Below are 18755 nucleotides of genomic sequence, written 5' to 3'. Positions count from 1 at the left end.
CTCTGGGAATCAGGTCAAAGTGAATGTGAAAGCTTCCCTGTTCTCAGGTGACTATGAAAGAAGGCGGAGCCACAGCCCAGTTTACTAAACAAGGGCACAGCTGGAAAGGAGATAGGGGACATCAACAAGCTCTTGAAAGGTGAAGAGATTAACTTTATTTTCTGTAATTATAGTAATTCACAAGTGTGTGATTACTTTCAGCTGGATACCATCAAAATGGGTACAGACTTGGGGCGCCTGGGTGGCTCAGTCGTTAAGCATCTGCCTTCGGCTCAGGGCCTGATCCCAGGGTCCTGGGATAGAGCCCCGCATCGGGCTCCTCTGCTAGGAGCCTGGTTCTTCCTCTCCCACTCCCCCTGCTTGTGTTCCCTCTCTCACTGGCTGTCTCTCTCTCTGTCCAATAAATAAATAAAAAATCTTAAAAAAAAAATGGGTACAGACTTGTATTCCATAATTTTCAAAACTTAATTATATATGTATACATGTAATATATTTTTATATGCTCCATCAATTTGTGCATATATGTGTATGTATGTGTGTATACATTATATATCTATAAAATATATAAATACACACACCTATATATACAATAAAGTGGACAAATCTTAAATTCATAACTTAAGTAGACATCTGGGTGACAACCACCCAGATCAAGATACAGAAAATTTCCAGCATTCCGTGAGGATTCCTCGTGGCCCATGTAGAGTTAGCAATGGGAAAAATAAATGTGTCACAGACTGGGAGGGGTGATCACATAACACTCACCTTCCAATGGCTTGGGTAGAAAATGAGCTGCTGGTTTGGTTTTCTTTACTCTGTTTCCTTTCATGACTTGCCCTTCCTTATTCAATCCCAAAAACCAGGCTCTTCCAGATTCCTGTTGTCTGTACAGCATAGATGAGTAGATTACGTAATAGTTTTCAAAAACAGATTCTTTAAACTTGCATTCAGGGGTAAAAAGTTCCTGTCGAGAGAAGAGGAAGAAAAGACAGTCAGAGAAAAGAATGGGAGCTTCCCTGAACTTTGTATTTCTCCAGACACTTGTCGGCCAGGCTGAAGGAGACAGCCCTGGGGCAGGGACGACCCGGCAGCACCTCGTCCTGCAGGGACTATTTGTGTACTTTTTTCAATATACAATGAATAGAGAAGAATCTGCTACTCCTGGGAACATATGCATAGGCAAGAGTATGCATGTCCTTTCGTAAGAAACTAGGAGACATGCGCAAACTCACAACGGTCTTGGTGAAACAGAATAGAATTCAACCAGAATATAACCAGAAAAGGCACAGTGAGTAGCATCATATATTCACTGTAGGCTAAACAAAAATAGAATCTATACTTCTGGTGTTTGCTCATCTATGTTCAATATTTCCGTAGGAATCATCATGTGCTACCCTGACAGTCGCTAGCTGTGCCCTAGATCACTGAGAGGATAGGGTGATAGTTTTACCTACTAAGACACAAACTGAAACCTCACACTCAAACCAGAAGGATCGGCGGGCACAAGAGCGAGCCACCGGAGCGGAGTCTGGATGTTGTGTTAGCCGGCCGTAGTGACAGGAGCTGGAAGTAATGACCTAATTCCATGCGGGACCCCCACTGGAATTCTTGAAGAGAAACAGCAGAAGCTGCCCTAACCGCCGTCCACACGGCATTTCTGGAAAGGGTAACATGAATTAAGCGCCGTGACTCTCAATGCCACGATCCCCACTGATGGGCCGCACTAAGCTTACTACCGTGTGATTATCATTAATGACATAAATATTCATAGGTGACTTTTACACACTTCTAAACTTTAACTGTCAAAGGCATTTCTAACAGACCCCTATTAAAATAATTTAAGGGATGTCCGGGTGGCTCAGTCAGTTAAGCGGGGGCCTTGAGCTCAGGTCATGATCCCAGCGCCCTGGGATCGAGTCACCAATCAGGCTCCCTGCTCAGCGGGGAGCCTGCTTCCCCCTCCGTCTCCTCTGCCGGCTGCTCCCCCTGCTGTGCTCTCTCTCTCTGACAAATACATAAATAAAATCTTTTAAAAAATAATAACGATTTAAAAATTCAACCTTCCTCATTATAGACATGGAAGCCACTTAACTTGTCTTTGCAGCTACTTTAAATAGTTCGACAGTGTGCTATTTTGTACATATGAAATACAGATGCAAAAACAGAGCTTTCCTGCCACTGATCTTTTAAAAAAATATCACTGTACTTGAAAAAAAATTTCACCTTAATAGATTTTTATGACTGCAGAAAATAATCTGTTTTTCTTTTCTTTTAAAATGTAATTTTCTGTACACGTTCTGAAAAACACATCCTTTAGGGACTAGAAATAAAACTTGTCAAGAGTTAAAGTTAAGCTAACCATAATAAGGAATGTGACATTATTGCCTGTAGAAAGGTTCTTTCCATATTTCCCATGAGAGTGCGAATTATCAAATGGTGTCTCTTGCAGGATACAATTTATTCAGAGTGCCCCATTACTGTAATTCACTGAGAGCTAATAGTTTTCCAAGGGGAACAGGTTTTGTTAATGGCAGATGCTTCTCATGACAAAGATAACAGATCCAGTGATTAATTCAATGAAATTAGAAGTAGCCAAAAGATGGGATTAGACACCCCCAAAGGAATTTATGTAGGCCTTCATTTCTTCTAGATGACACTAGCTCAGGTTTGACTGAGATCCCATCTAAATAAATGTTCTGGCTCTCCACTAAATCCTATTTTTCCAAATATCACCCTGTTCCCTCTCTTGCTAATGAACGACCGTCTCAGTGAGCTAATCAGGCCATGGCACGGAGGGAAGACTGACAAAAGGGTGCGTGTTCACACACTGTGGTGAGGGAAATAAAGTGGAATTCTGTAAATCTGGCTTGTCCTCAAAAGACTAATAAATACAACATATTGTTTGACTGTGCAGCTTCCATGACAAATTAAACTTCAGCATGTCACTTGTCTTCTATCAAGACAGGCCAAGGCATCCGAGTATATTATTTGAGACCAGTTAAAGCTCATCTCGAAACCAGCTGGGAGTGGACTGGAGAAAAGCTGACCCGTTAGGCCACACCGTTGACTGACCTTTACCTAGAGACACCAGGGCTTTCAGCTCTGGAAAAGCAGTTCCACAGAGCAGTCAACCCTTAACTCCCCTCTGGTCCCCACTGCCTTGATGTGGGATGAGGGCATTACCATCCGCAAATGAGCTAGCATGGTCTTTTCTCTAAGTTGCGTATGAAAGAGAATGAAGAGGTAGATGGGGAAGAAGTCATTTGTTCTCAGAGTATACCTTCAGGACATCTGACACTACATCTTTTTAGATGAAATGTTTGCCTCTGGGGACTCTGAGGAAGTCATTCCCCATCCTCCTTCTGGGACCTGGGCCAGTGACTTCACAGATTTATGGATAGGAAGGTAGATCAGAGAAAGGTGATAGGGTCTTGGACACTCTGATAATTACACAGACTTCTTAGGAGCAAGAGGTAGATATGCAGACATCCCCTCTTGAATAAGTGAGGGAATCATGACATAGCCCGATGAGTCTTTTACCGACACAAATCTGTTGTCAACGAGGAGGCTGGTTCTGAGACATTAGTAACACACACTGACGTGCTGAAGCCAGATCTCTGCAAAATGGACTGGAAAACTGTACAACATGCGTATATGTGTGTTCATTTTAGTAACTAGTATTAATATAATTATCAAGGACACAAAAAGTAAGGGGGGAAATATCACCGGAATTATGACACATTGTTAAACTGAGTTCTGAACCTCTGGGTAGCCCAGACTGAAACAGAAATCTCTATGTCCTAAAAATTCTTGAAGAGAGAAAATCTTTTCTTTTTCTCTGGACTAACTTCTAAAAGGTATTTCCTTGCAAGGAAAAAGTGGCATTGAGCAAATGAACAAAACATAACACATAAACATACATGCTCTCGATAATAACCAGTTAACCCAGTTGCAGTTTTGTGTTTGAGTCCCACAGTATGCTTCAGGGGACAGATGGAGTGAAAAGTCCCACGGGTGGACACTGTCGCTGATGAGATCCCTAGGGGACATGTGCCCAGCAGGGGTCACAAACTCCATGCATTTACTGACCATGTGGACACAAAAGGGAAGCGGGCTGCTATGGTCAAGGCACCAGTATGAGGCTGAATGCGCCCCTACTCGGGCTCAGTGTCGAAGAGATAGAATGGTAGAAAAGAAAAACATTAGATCTTTAGTTAAGTCTGGTTTTCCAAAGGAAAGAAGAAAATCGGGTTTCTCGATAAAATTTCCTTTTAACGGTGGCAACTGTATCTCAGTTCTTGCTTTTGTTTTTCGATGGTGTGAAGACCAAGGGTCAGAGATGGGGCCCATGAGCCTGCAGTGTGAGATCTCCAACATAAAGAAGCCAAAGTACTAAAGAAAGAAGGAACCCCAGGTGGCTTTGTAACGCAGCTCTAACCAACCCTATGGTTTTGATACATTTGAGTAATACGATGAGAGTGCCAATGAAATGCTCTAAAACGGGCAGTGATAATATGAGAATGCTTATTTAAATTTAAGCTTAAATATAAACTCTCAGAAACTGCCAAGACGAAATAGATATGGAGTTTGATACGTCTTTTCCTTGTCTTGCCTGCCTGTATTTAGAACCCCCGATACCACAACAAAATCAACAACAGTTGAGCTCCAGCAGAAGCTTAGATATTAATTTGTACCACTGCCAGATGAAATCATCCACTCATAGAATAGAAAAACAGAACAATTAGACAAAAATTTCATATCTCCTTTTATGTTGTGGTTGTTCTGGATTGAAAGCACCATCTGTCCTGCGTACTTATTATCTTAACAGTAGGGGCAGAATTCCTCTTCTGAGGGAAATGCCTTTGTTTCAGGAAAATACCCTGATGGGCCATTTGCATATACAAAGCAAGACTTGTGGGTCAGGATGAAAGAGGGTGGAGGGAAGGGAAGGCCAATTTTCCATAACCCATGACTAGCGAATGGCTATAAACCCAGCTAACTCAGGATAATCATAACCTAAGACCTAAAGGTGCCCTTGAAGATCTAAGCCAGTGGTGCAGCAAACTGCAGAGCAAGGGCCTGAGACAGCTGCTTACCTCTTCGTACAGCGCGCACTCCGAAGTTCAGGGAATTGCTGAGACAGAGATTGTATGTGGCCTGCGAAGTCTACGATGTTTGCTGTATGGTGACTGGCCAAAACTTTTTGCCCACTCTGATCTAAGGTACATTTTGAAGACTCCCCAACCTAGATAAATGGGGAGGGGCTGTTCACCTAATTTCAAATCACTGAAGAGCTAAGTATTCCCAAACTGAATTTGGATTGCACTTACTTTTCATGTATACAATGATGTGAGAAACAAAGGCAGAAGAAAAATTATGAAATTACCTTACTACCTACAGCCCATTGGCAAGTCCTTGGAACAGGCAGAGTGACATTCCTCTAGGGACTCAATTGCCTCAATGTTAATACTTTGCTAAGGGCAAAAGGCAGTCCTAGCCTGACCCCCTCTCCCCAACCAGGATCCTGTAAGTCTACTTTAACGAATAAAAGCTTCCTTTCTCTCTAAATCCCCCCAAGATACGTGTTGGCAATCATCCCCCAAGCACATGGCCCACCTATATACATCTGAAGATCTCATGACCAAGGTTTTATTAGACGGTAATAAATGATCTTTTCCCAACAACAGCTATCCCCTCAAGGTCTGGAAACCTTGCTTCCAAAATTCTTAGAGACTTACACTATTCCTAACCCTCTCCCAACTTGAGGGTATATAATGGGCCACTCTTCATGACCCCGGTGCAGCTCTTTCTGCCCACAGGTCCTGTCCCTGTGCTTTAATAAACCACCATTTTGCACCAAAGATGTCTCAAGAATGCTTTCTTGGTTGTTGGCTCCAGACTCCACCCCACCCCACCTCATCTCACCGATATCCCACCACCTCATCACAAATGCAAACCATTTGAATGAGAATTCTCATGAGTTTCATCCCTGGAAAAGCCCATACAGTGTGTTATGAGCTGGCGTTTCTGGTAAGGATACACAAGTAGTAGCCAGCAAATTCCTTTAGTCCCGGTATCATCAAGGACTAAATGAAAATTGACATTTTGGTTACTATCTCCAGGTTTGCCTACCAACAGCACCACCACCACCACCTCCATTGTTTCCAAAGGAAAATATAAAAATAGGCATTTCAGATAAATTTACAATATTTATTAGAATAGAAAGGAAATCTAAAATAGATTCAAAGGAGAGGATAGAGAAATATTTGATATATACTAGCATGTAGCACATAATAAATGCTCAATAAATAATTGCTGTTGATATTCTACTAACCTCTGTATTTCAGAGTCATCTAAAAGCTCAGTCCCCTCCCATCAACATCTCAGTAATGACTCTGACCCTGAACTTTGGAGTATTTCTCCCCAGGCTTAGGCTGAGAGAAGGAAGGAGCCTCAGATTCCAAGTTCTTCCTCGAAGAACAGTCACAAATCATGAAGGTTTCTTGCAAATCTCAAATAAGATAATAGAGGTGCAAATGATTTGTAAACTATACATTGAGTTGTAAATTGTAATTATATTGATAGTTATATTTATAAGTTATACATAGAACCGCAAAGTGCAACTTGAATATTCACCTAAGTTATTATTGTCAGGTAAGTAGTGATTTAATTATTCCTTCTAGGTTTCAAGACAATAGACATTCCTACATACAGGAATTCTAAGGATCCATTTAACCCAAATTCTCAGTTTTTTTCTTCCTTTTCTACTCGAATTATCCTGAGATCACCAGAGAATTATCCCATCCATTCTCCTTCACCTTCTATAGTTTCAAAATCAATGATATGCTTTAATGATACTGCTCTGACGCTGGCCAGCTCTTGAAAAAGAAATGTGGGGCACCCTTAAGATTACGTATAAAGGAAGAATGTTCTGACCTTTTAGAAGAATTTATAGTCGTGAATTTGGGGACAAACCAGAATTTGTAGTTAACACTCAAAGGCAGACAATTGAGTTGACTAACCTATTTATCTGAAATTCTACATAGTGAAATATTCATAATATTAGACTATGATGAATGCCCACAGGAAGAAAAAAATTAGCCAATTGTTTGCATGTACTTCAAACTAAAGCATAATTTTATTTGTGTTTAAGAGACAGCTTTGCTTTGATTTGATTACAGGACCCAGTGGCTTGAAGTATATTCTCACCAACAAAGAAGTCTTCAGTTTATACATTTATAGGTCCAGAAGCTGTTACTTAAGTAGTTCCTAGAGAAAAAAAGTTGTAAATGAAGATATTTTCTTTCTTTCTTTCTTTGGCCAGGAAAGATACTATTTGACATTTAGAGATATTATAAATAAATAGATTTATTTTTAGACATATTAATTGTTATATTTATTAAATATATTTTTAATTTATTATATTGAATAAATATTTTCTTTTTATGACTTACTGACATACTTACTTAGAATTGTGGCAAGAACATTGTTTATTGAAATGATTAAATATTAAATAATTTAATTATTTTACTAATTTTTATGATTATGTACTTTTATATTTTTTCATATATATTATAACTACATATATAAAAATCTTTAACTTACATAAGGAGAATATAAGTATCTCCTTGCTATTCAGGGACTAAATAGCAACTCCTTCACATGGGAATTTGTTAGAGATGCAGAATCTGGGGCCCCATTGCAGACAGACCTACTAAATCAGAATTTGCATTTTAACAAGACTCCTGGTGATCTGTATGCATATTAGAGTTTGGGAAGCATTGCAATATGTTCCTACTACCATTAATAAATTGATAAATGATCACAAAATTTTAGAAAATATCAATTAAACTGGTATTAATCATAAGCTTGCTACATTTCTTAACATTAATATAAAATTTATTAAAGCAAGAAAATGGAAACAAACATATGAAGTATTTACAGCACATCTTTAAGTGAGAAATTTTATGGTCATAAATAAAAATATGTGCAAACTGGTTCTATAATGTTAAATCTGTTTTCTCTAGAATATAGACATGGATAAATTCCAAAAATAATAATGCTTGTAACATGAACACATGGTATCAACGCTATAAATATTAGCAAAAAACTTACAAAATAAATACGCTTAAGAAAGTATTGATACAACCATACACCATTCTCACATATCCGTCAGCACACAACAGTAAAATCTTCAACATAACAATGATGGTAATAATAGTAATGTTAATAACTTTGGCTAATACTTAAATCACGTATACTCTGCACCAGGTGCTGTGCTATACACTTTACATAATCACTGACTTTAATCCTCACTATAATTCTATGGGACTGGTGCTATTATTATCTTCATTTTAGAAATGAAGTAACTGACCACGGAGAGTTAAGCAGCCTGCCCAAATACATTTCTTTTCATCAAGATAAATATATCTAACTATTCCTACTCATTTATCATACTGTCCAGCTGAAAATATTTACTTTTTTAGACATGCAAGCAGTTGCAAAAATGGCCCGTATTCTTCACCCTCCCTTGGATCTATGCCCTTTAGCATGTAATTTGACACGTCCTCCCACTAGGAGCCAAGGTGAGGAAAGCAGAGGTTGACAAACACTTGTGCCCCTGGACTTGCCCTTCCCCCCTGCCGCACAGTCACGACAGCATGCCTGGGTGGGCCTGCTGGAGGACAGACATAGGGGAAGTAGAGGCAACTGCTCCAATCTAAGCTAGCCTCTTTCCAGACACAAGCTCAAGTCCTGCCCGAGATCTACAGAGCTGCTTAGCCAAGCTGCACCCGACCCCACGTGCCCAAGCTAGACACTCTTAACTGTTACATGCCGCATCACCTCTCGTGGTTGGTTGGTACATGGTTACAGAAAGGCAATTGATACCTGATATAGATAATTGCTAATTCAACTGAATTACTCCTTCAACTAAAACAGAGAAAATCTGTATCTTATCAGCTGATCTTTATATCTATTCCTACATGAGGAAGAAAGTACAGATGGAAAATAGTAATGAATGGCGTTCACTATCATTGTGGCAAAGGTGACACATCTCTCTATATAACTGGTAAGGAGAGGAAAAATTAAATCCTCAAGAGAGTGTAAAAAAAAAAAAAAGAAACAAGAAAACGTGAGTACTCAAAATGAATCTCTTTTCCCCTTCACCCAGGCTGTGCACAACTTTTTCCCCCATTGATCAATTAAAGAAATATTGAACAAAACAGAAATTGGGTTGGCTACCATCTGTTGTCAACCATCTCCGTAGAAAAACACAATCCATGGCTGTCATCAATTCCCACGGGCAGGGTTGGAATGGGATGAGAGTGTCGTAGTGGGTGGTGGTGTGAGTAAATCTGAGCTCTCAGAACAAATGTGTCCTGCTGTTTTGTCACACATCAGCGTCCCAATGGTGTACTTCTCCAACATATGCGGGGTCATATGCTAACTATACTGAACTCTCCCTAAAAGAGAAACATGAAACTGACAGAGCTTTATGTGAAAGGAATCAGACTGAATGTACGTAATCGAATCCAGAAAAAGTGTTGCTACTAGTTTTAAAAAATGTTCTGGAAGATCTGAGTGAATGACGTCAATAGATAACACAAGCACGCAGGGATACATGCAAGTGTCTTGGTCTGACAGACACTCAGACGCTTCATCAAAGCAGAGCTTAGTGACGTCTCAAAGTTAGATTATCGGTACCGCCTCACCTTCCATTTTAAGGATTTTACAGATGCAGTTAGTGATTCGTAATTTTGTTACAGCAGAAATATCGAATGAAACCAACTTTATATATAAACTAACCATGACAATGTCAGTGAATGCTTTAGAACATTTCAGAAATTGGGTTATCTCATTGGAAAAGTAAATAATAGAAGATATTACAGTCTCCATCGTAATTCTAGGTAAAGTATGGTTCAGGGACCTGTGCCCAGCTACAAATTGTTTATTCCCTGTCTGCAATGAACAAGTATAGAAACTGAGCAAAAACATTGATAAACTTCGGTAGCAATTTAAGAGTATTTTTTTATATCTGTTGAATGTAAAAATAAAAATGCTGAGATTTAATTTTGTATTTTTAAAAATACTTTTCTAGTAACTTAATGTTCTTATATTTTATGGAGGTATCTCTGCAAAAGATTGAAAATAAAAAGAAAACAATTGTTCTTTACCACAGATGTCTGGGGAACACTGCTGTATTATAGACTGGGTTAGATGGGGCTATAAATCTAATTAAAGGAAGACCAAAGAGCATATGAGTAATAATTAACATTTATTTATTTATCAACGTAAGCCACTCATAATGATAAATGCTTTACATGCATGATCTCATTTTATTCCTTTTAGCAAACTATGGCATTAAAGTGAAGCATCTTGGGAAGAGTTTATGCAGAGCAGGGCTTCATCCTGGGCTGTCCGAGTCACCACTAGTTATGCCACTGGTCAACCCAATATCGTTGTAAAAGCAAATCCAAGAAAGGAATGTGACTTGATAACAATTAGGGTGACCACAAGGCAAGTTAAGACAGTTCCAGAACAAATTTTTTCCTTCAATGAATGACCCTCAAGAAAGGACTGGAAAAGATGATTGAGTACATTTGGATAAATTATTTAAAAATTATCAGCTGTAGTGTTTCTTTTATTCTTAACTTATTTCATTACTCTGCCCTAATGTCTGCAGAGTGTTGGGTTTGGAAAGGGACCTGCACCTGGTCTGGTCCTGTCAGGTATCACCTATACCTGAAAGAGAATAAAGAAACACAGGGAGCTGGCACTTAAGAAATAAGATTGCCCAAGTAAGGGCTTCCAAGATAACTGGGGGAAAAGACGACAAAAGCTGTGTTCCCAGAGTTAGGGCACCACTGGCGGTGGTGAGGGTGCAGGTCGGGAGGGGATACAACAAAGACACTCCCGAATGGGACAAAGGCTGAGGACGATACTCAGCTCTTTTACATCCAGCTAGGCAAAGATATTATCACTGAGGGTAGCAAACATTTTCAATTCTTGCACGAGAATTTTTGTTAGCCGAAACAAGCAGCATTTTCTGTACAAAAAATTAATTTTTAAGTTAATGTTTCAGAATAGAGGTATTTGGTATCTTGTCATGTCCTATCAAACCCCACCTGGTTGCTCTATCTTCCTTTCTCATCGTGTTCTTTCAACTTCTTGTACTTCTCAGCCTATTGTCTTGAGTAACTGACTATAAAATGTCAAATATTTAGCTGTGACTGTTACTCTGCTGAATTCTATGAGTAAATATGTCCTTGTTTTCATCAGTTTTTTCTTGTACTTAACTCCTTGAACTGTATTTTAATACTATTTCTATGATTCTACAAACTTCTCTCTTTAGGCTAATTTCCACATGTGTCTGCAAGCTTTTTCTACTCCCCTTTCTTTAAACCCCATTTAAACTCTTAAATTAGGCCTTTCTATTGAACTTTTTTGATATTAAGTGTGTTGTGGATGTTTCCTAATAAAACCTACCTAGTCAGAACCACTTACTTGTATAAATAAAAAGCAAAGCAAACCAAACAATCAAGAGTTTCAGTTTATCCAACCTTTAAAATGCAAGTTTCCATAGAAAAATAAAGGAACCATCAGCAGGTTCTACCATACTCCTAAAATACCATATTTACTGAATAACATTAATGTGTATTGAGCTTTATGATTTCCAAAGACCATTCACACATATTTTGTTTGACTCAATAATGCTGTTAAAAATGCTTGAAGAAGAAGAAAAGCATGATCTCACGTCACAGATGGTGATTTTGAGTCTCAGAGGGCACAAGTCCCCCTCAGCAATGGATGAGATGTTTTTATTTCTATCCATGTAATATTTTATGTGCATCACGTTGCTCCTTAGCAAATATTTGTTAATAACAACAATGTTAAAAAATGGAGCAAATTGAAGGGGCTTAATTTTTTCCCCCAGAGTATCCAAAAAATCATCTTACTGGACTGGACTAAGACAGAAGTCAGGAGCTGATGAGAATCATCAACACTGAATGCATGGAGCACACAGAAAGCCCACATGGTGCTAAGATGAAAACCTGAGGATTACTTTCTCCTGATTTTGCTTTATTAGCTAGTAACGCATTGGACATGATTTCCCAGACTCTGGTTAACAACTTGTTTGATGATTCCAAAGGTTAACACGTAAAGACAAACATCAAACACTGAAGAGAGAAGCCAGGAAAGCAAGAAGAGAGACAACACCCTCCGGGGAAGCAGAGCACCCGAGAAGAGGAAAATGTCAACCCATGACTAGCTTACTCTACCTAGATGAAGCGGAGGCCACCAAAGCTGGCCTGCTATGGATTTACTTCTTTCTAAATTAACACTGTAATTTCATGTAATACCATGAAATGTTACAGGCAGTAGTAAATTACACTCTCTTATTTTCCAGGGTGTTCGTTGAGAGTATGATACTATGAAATGGGGAGAATTACATCTGCTAAAAAAAAAAACAAACAACAAACAAAAAAACCCTACCATTTTAAATACTAAATTTCCTGTTGCAGGTATGAGCTAAAACATTTGAAAATCTGAGTATTGTGAACACATGGAAACAAGTTTCCATTATTCTATACTTAATGATATCTAAAAGTCATGCATTCATTTATCCAACGTAAATTTAGTTTCTAGTATTCACCAATCGCTGTTCTTGATCTTGAGACATAACAATGAGCAAAAATTGATATAGTCTGTCCTCTCATGGAGGATACAGTCTAGTGGAAGAGACAGATATTTACACGAATGATTGTCATCATCAAATAAGACAAGTTCTTACAAGAAGAGGAACAGTTTCTCTGAGAACATCTAACAAAGAAATCTGACCTTGCCTGGGCTAGTAAGAAAAAAATATTACACTCTGAGCTGAAATCTGAAACATCATTATGAGTTAACTAGGTTTAGAGCAAGGTGAAGAATATTCCCGGAAGGGGCAGTATCATGTGCAAAGCCCTGGGGCAGAAGCAGAGACAGAACATTTGAAGGATAAACTGAAAACGGTGAAATTGGAATGCAGAGTGTGAAGGAAACAGCAGGGAAAGTTAAGATCTGAGGGCTAGGTATGAGCCAAACCAGACAGTCATGATCAGGTTTTGGTCTTTCTCCCCAGACAATGGGAAGATATTAAAAGTTTTTATGCAAGAGCATGCCACAGTCAGTTTGGCATTTGGAAAGACCACTCTGGCCCGAAGTGTGAAGAATGGAAAAGAACAGAGTCGCTTTGGATACAAGAATGCTGATTTGTCTGCTGCAGTGCCAGGAAAGGCCATCACCAGCGAAGATGGAGAGAAAAGGGCAGATTTGAGTTTTGAGGAGGTCAAACAGCCAGTACTCTGTGATTGTACATGGCAACGGAGGGAGAAGGAGTGTCAAGCACAACGTGCCGGTTTCTTGCTTGCGGAACTGGCTGACATTTGGTGTGTGTTCCTTGCTGTTTCTGAAAGGTCAGACATACCGGTTTTGTATTCTTGGGCAAAATTAAGTTTACGTGTATAACATAAGTTTACGTGGTGCTTTCTGTCCTTTTATAGACTATTATTTCTAATATCTATTGGGTAATTTTCCACAATGTTTTGTTTTTAATTTTTTTCTCAAGTAGCCTGTGTGCGTATTTTCAATTTCAGATTACTGTACAAAACTTAATGCATTCATCGAACAAAGACAAATCACATTGAGGAACTATTATTAGCTGCAGAGCAAGTGGAATTGGAAGAGAAAGGACTGGAATTTGCAGGGGACAGTTCCTTAAATTTCTTACAGTTTATTTCTTTTAAAAAAGTCTCAGTCAATAAACAAAATGGTTCTCAGATCACCACTAAAACATAAGAGGAAGATGGCCGTCATAGATTTCTGGGATGAGGGTGGAAACATTTGCAAAAGGTTTATCTCCTAAGTTTACTGTGGTAGAAAACTATTCTATTCCCAGTGATTTTAGTTAAATAAGTAAGAATGACCCAAAAATTGTCAAAGGAATTTAAATTTGTGACTTTTTCAAAATACTATCAGACACGGTTATTGTTACCGATGTCAGGGCAAAAGGTTAGAAGTAGGTTCTGAGATATTTGTTTCCTTAAAACTGTTATTTATCCCCATTCATGGACTCACCTAACCCTTTTAAAAACGATTTTCATTTTTATGTGGTGTTACAGTAAACAACAGCAACAACAGAAATGCCATCGGTGTATCCCTCCTGCCTTCATTAATCTATACACTTGATCCTATCCTTGCCACATTTATCTCTCCAGATTGAGCTGGGTAAGCTTTAAGGTCTGGTTTCATAGATTAGTTCTCCCATTCACTCAATCAGTCCAATTTGCGGTTGCAACTAAAAAGGCCAAGCAAATGGTAGGCCCTCTGAGGAGGAAAATTGAAAACAAATTAACAAGTACCACCACACCTTGTTACAAAGCCCCCATGAGCCTACCCCTGGGGGACAGTGTGCTCCCTGAGTCACTATACTTTTAAGGACAATATAAACATGCAGAGAATGACAATTCAATCAGTTGAGAGTTAAGGAAGGGGTCGGAATCAGAACAATAAATTTGAACGTAGGTGCGTTGAAATCATCAGGAGAGAAAAGTACAGATGAAAGTAATCGTAGTGCAAAGCCCCTCTAAGTATAGTATAGGGGTTAAGGTCAGGGATTTGGAAACTAAATAGACCTGGGTTTGTTCCTACCCTGGCCTCTTCATTAATAATAATCTTGGAAAAGTCACTGAACCTCCAAAATAAAATACTTACCTCTATGGAATTATTAAATTGGACACAAAATCAGCATAGTTTTGGTGCAAAGTGTGAACTCAATAAATGCTAACTACTGTTTTTATGAAAAGACTAAGGATGAAGAGAATTGTAATAATGTCGAGCAGAATTCATATAACTCTGAGGGAGATGAAAAAAGCAAATTCAGATCTGTTTATCAATCACGGAGTTCTGCAAATGGAAACAGTGAGACTGTTGTTGAAAGAGGAAACCTTAAGGCATTACTTTGGCTCTGCTAGACAGTTCCACAAATGCAATATGCAACCACACTTAAGAATGATTGAGATGGTCCATTTTATGTTATGTGCTTTTTTGCCACCATCAAAAAAAATTTTTAAAGGTATAAGAGAAAAAAGAAACCTTACCTTACTGCCTCAATGAACAGTATCCAACCAATTCTCATATTAATAGAGTCAGGGGGCACATTTGTGTTTTGTCCGTGTAAATATATATAATAAAGAGTTGCAATGACAGATGTTGCATCTGAGAACCTTTGTGACTTTTCAAAGTAGAGTTGCATGTACCTTTATCTCACATGGACATCTGAAAATATGACCCAACTAAGAGCTTCCTATCAGATTTTTTAAATGTTGTGAAATGACTAAAAAGATAAGTACTGTGGTTGATGTTTATGGACAGAGGACAAACAATATATAGAGATTTCTATGCCTACTTGGCTTGAGGACAACATTATGTAGCCAACCCATAATTGGCAGTGTGGAAGATGTCATAAGCTTTGCTGATATATAGCGTCCTAGTATATTTAACTATACCATACATACAGAATAACGCAAAATCCGGGACGAACATGTAATTTCCTTTAAAGATGAAAACAAATGATAAGTTACAAAGAAATTTTTTTTTTAAGAAATAAGACGTATACAAACATACATATTTCAAGGGAAGGTTCGGATTTTGAGGAATGGGTTTTAAATCAGAAGAGTGACAGTTTGTATGATGCTGAGAAGGAGACTAATGGAAACAAAGAGCTGGAGTGACAGGGGACCAGAGGAAGAGGGGGTCACCAGCAGGAAATGCCAGAGGCAGATCTGGTGAGTGTTGGAGCGGAGATGGCTCCATGGGCACCATTACAATTAAAGGAACTACTTTGTAAAGAGCACTTTGCAAACAGAATCAAAGGAAGCCACTGAGAAACGGGCCAGACTTGGTCTCTGTAACTGACTTTGCCCTAGAAAAGGACAGTGAAGGAAAGGTTGGCAGAGGGAGTATAAATGATCTTGGAGGAGTAAACTGCAGTCCAATTGGTTACTATGATTGCAGTTAATGAGGCAAAGACCAGGCTGTGTTTAAATTTCTTAGAACTTTGACTTCGTGTCCCCATCCCAAGTAACTCCAGCCTGAGCCAGCCATTGCGCATGGGAGGTGGAATGCATATCCTGTGATTTGCCAGTGGGGCAACAGACAGGACACTAACAGGACAGTAAGGTGAGCCTGAAGTACAACGTGGGTCAGCTCAGCAGTGTCGTTACTGTGTATGCAACATGAACATACTTCATATGAAACCAACTCTAACTAGTACGTGGGGAATTAAACTTACAGGAAACAATGCCAGGGCTACTGTTTCTGTTTTTCCTATGCTATCCAAGTCACTCATTTAGTCAACAAATATTTGAGTGTCTCTTCTATGCAACTCACATACTCGTTGCTGGGGGTGAAAGAACAGGTAAGATAGAGACCCTGTCGTCTTAAGAGTTTCAGTTTCATTTCTGAGAGGTAATCAATACTACGTTAGCCATCACAACAGCGCTGAAGACAGCAGGGTGAGTCTACAGAAGGGAACGGCTATTTCCGATTACGAGAAGAGGAAAAGCTTCTTAAAGGAGCTCTTTAGCAAGGTCATGAAAGGTGATCGGGAGTTTGTCAGGTGAAGAAGAAAGAGAAAGGTATTCCATTGAAAGAAAAAGAACTGCATTCTGGAAATTATAATTATAAGAAGCTCTCTGAGGCAGGAGTCCTGGGCAGTGAGGTGGAAGCCAAGGTCTGTACAGTCAACCGAAGACGGAACACGGATCGTATTGGCCGTGCTGTGGAGATGTGACTTTCTAATAGACAAGGATGAGCCCCAGAGATTTTCAAGCAAAGGGATAATGTGATGAGGTTGCATTCTTTTCTTTTCTTTCTTTTTTCTTTTCTTTCTTTTCTTTTCTTTTCTTTTCTTTTCTTTTCTTTTTTTTCTTTTCTTTTCTTTTCTCTTCTTTTCTTTTCTGTGTAGAATGTATCTTTCTTTTTTAAATTTAAATTCAATTAGTCAACATATAGTACATCATTAGTTTCAGATACAGAGTTCAATAATTCATCAATTGTGTATAACATCCGGTACTCATCACATCACATGCCCTCCTCAAAGCCCATCACCCTGTTATCCCATCCCCCCACTCATCTCCCTTTCGCAACCCTCAGTTTGTTTCCTAAAGTAAAGAGTCTCTCGTGGTTTGTCTCCGTCTCTGATTACTTCCCATTCTGATTTCCCTCCCTTCCCCTATGATCCTCTGTGCTGTTTCTCGTATTCCCCATATGAATGAAACCATAGGATAATTGTCTTTCTCTGATTGACTTATTTCACTCAGCATAATACCCTCCAGTTGCATCCACATTGATGTAAGTGGTAAGTATTCATCCTTTCTGATGGCTGAGGTTGTATTTTAAAAACATAATTGATCATGTGATCCAGTAGTCATGTTCGTTGGTATCTACCCAAGTAAGCTGAAGATTTATATCCTCACAAAACCAGCATATGAGTGTTTATAGCGACTTTATTCATAATTGCCCCAAACTGGGAGCAACCAAGGTGGCATTCAATAGGTGAATGTATAAACAGACTGTGGTAAATGCGTACAATGGAGTATTACTTAGCAATAAAAATACATATGGAGCCACGCAGTACCTTAAATGAATATTACTAAGTGCAAGATGCCAGTCTGAAAAGGCACGTATGATTCCAACTGTATGACATTCTTGAAAAGGGAAAATTCTGGCGACAGTAAAAAGATCGGTGGCTGGCAGGGGCTGTAAGAGCGGGGATGACCAGGTGGAGCGCAGGGTTATTTTAGGGCATGAAACTACCTGTATGATGCTGTCCTGTTGGATACACGTCATTAGACATTGGTCAAAACCCATAGAACGCGCAATACAAAGAGTAAACTCTAATGTGAACTATGGTTTTTAGTTAAGAGTTTATCAATATTGGCTCATCAATTGTAACATTTGTACCACATTAATATAGAAAATGCTCATAACAAGGGGTATTGGTGGGGGGGGGTCGCAAGAAGAAACATAGAAAGTCTCTCAATTTTCTGCCCAATTTTTCTGTACACCTAAAACTGTTAAAAAAGAATAGTCTATTAATAAAAAAAAAAAAAAAAAGATAAATGATTCAGGGTGGACGGGGATTTTGGTCCCAAGTCAGAGATGTTGCAGGCTGTGCATAGGTCCCTCCATGAATGCCTAAATAAATTCCCATTAGGAATTCTCAGCAATTATGTATAAGGGAAGATACATATATTAATTGTTCTCAAGAACAATATTTGAAAGCACAGGTTGGTGAAACTAAAATGGAATTTGAGAGCAGGGATAAGTAAACTACAGTCCACAGGCCAAACACAGCAGCCAACTGTTTATGTAAATGAGTTTTATTGGCACACAGCCACACCCACTAATTTACATATTGCCTACGGGGCTTTTGAGCTACAACAGCTGCTGATTAGTAGCAGTTGAGACCATAGGACCTACAAAACTAAAACATTTATCTGGTCTTTTTACAGAAAAAGTGTGCCAACCACTGCATTAGACCCTTATTGGGGTTAGGTGTGTACAGCTTTCACGGGACTCCCTCATCCTAGAATAAATAATTCTGAGATACGGAAAAGTTCTCTGGAAAAAAAAAAAAAAAAGAAACAACTCCATCTGTGGACAGATCTCTGAGAATATCTGAGATTTGGAGCTAGGATTCTGGAGGAGAT

At 38.9% G+C, this 18755-nt stretch overlaps 1 protein-coding gene across 1 annotated transcript in view; it reads right to left on the bottom strand.

The window, feature by feature from the left end:
• The window catches only part of FGF14 (fibroblast growth factor 14), a 168416-nt gene that overhangs the window by 4600 nt on the left and 145061 nt on the right, over nucleotides 1-18755 (bottom strand). Inside the window, exon 4 of the mRNA XM_026493566.3 lies at nucleotides 766-964. Coding sequence (XP_026349351.1) covers nucleotides 766-964 — 199 coding nt within the window. The remainder of the gene's footprint in view (nucleotides 1-765; nucleotides 965-18755) is intronic.

Source organism: Ursus arctos, unplaced genomic scaffold (assembly GCF_023065955.2).
Source record: "Ursus arctos isolate Adak ecotype North America unplaced genomic scaffold, UrsArc2.0 scaffold_10, whole genome shotgun sequence".
Lineage (NCBI taxonomy): Eukaryota > Metazoa > Chordata > Mammalia > Carnivora > Ursidae > Ursus > Ursus arctos.
Note: the sequence above shows the minus strand (reverse complement) of the source record. Positions and strands in the feature narration are given on the sequence as shown.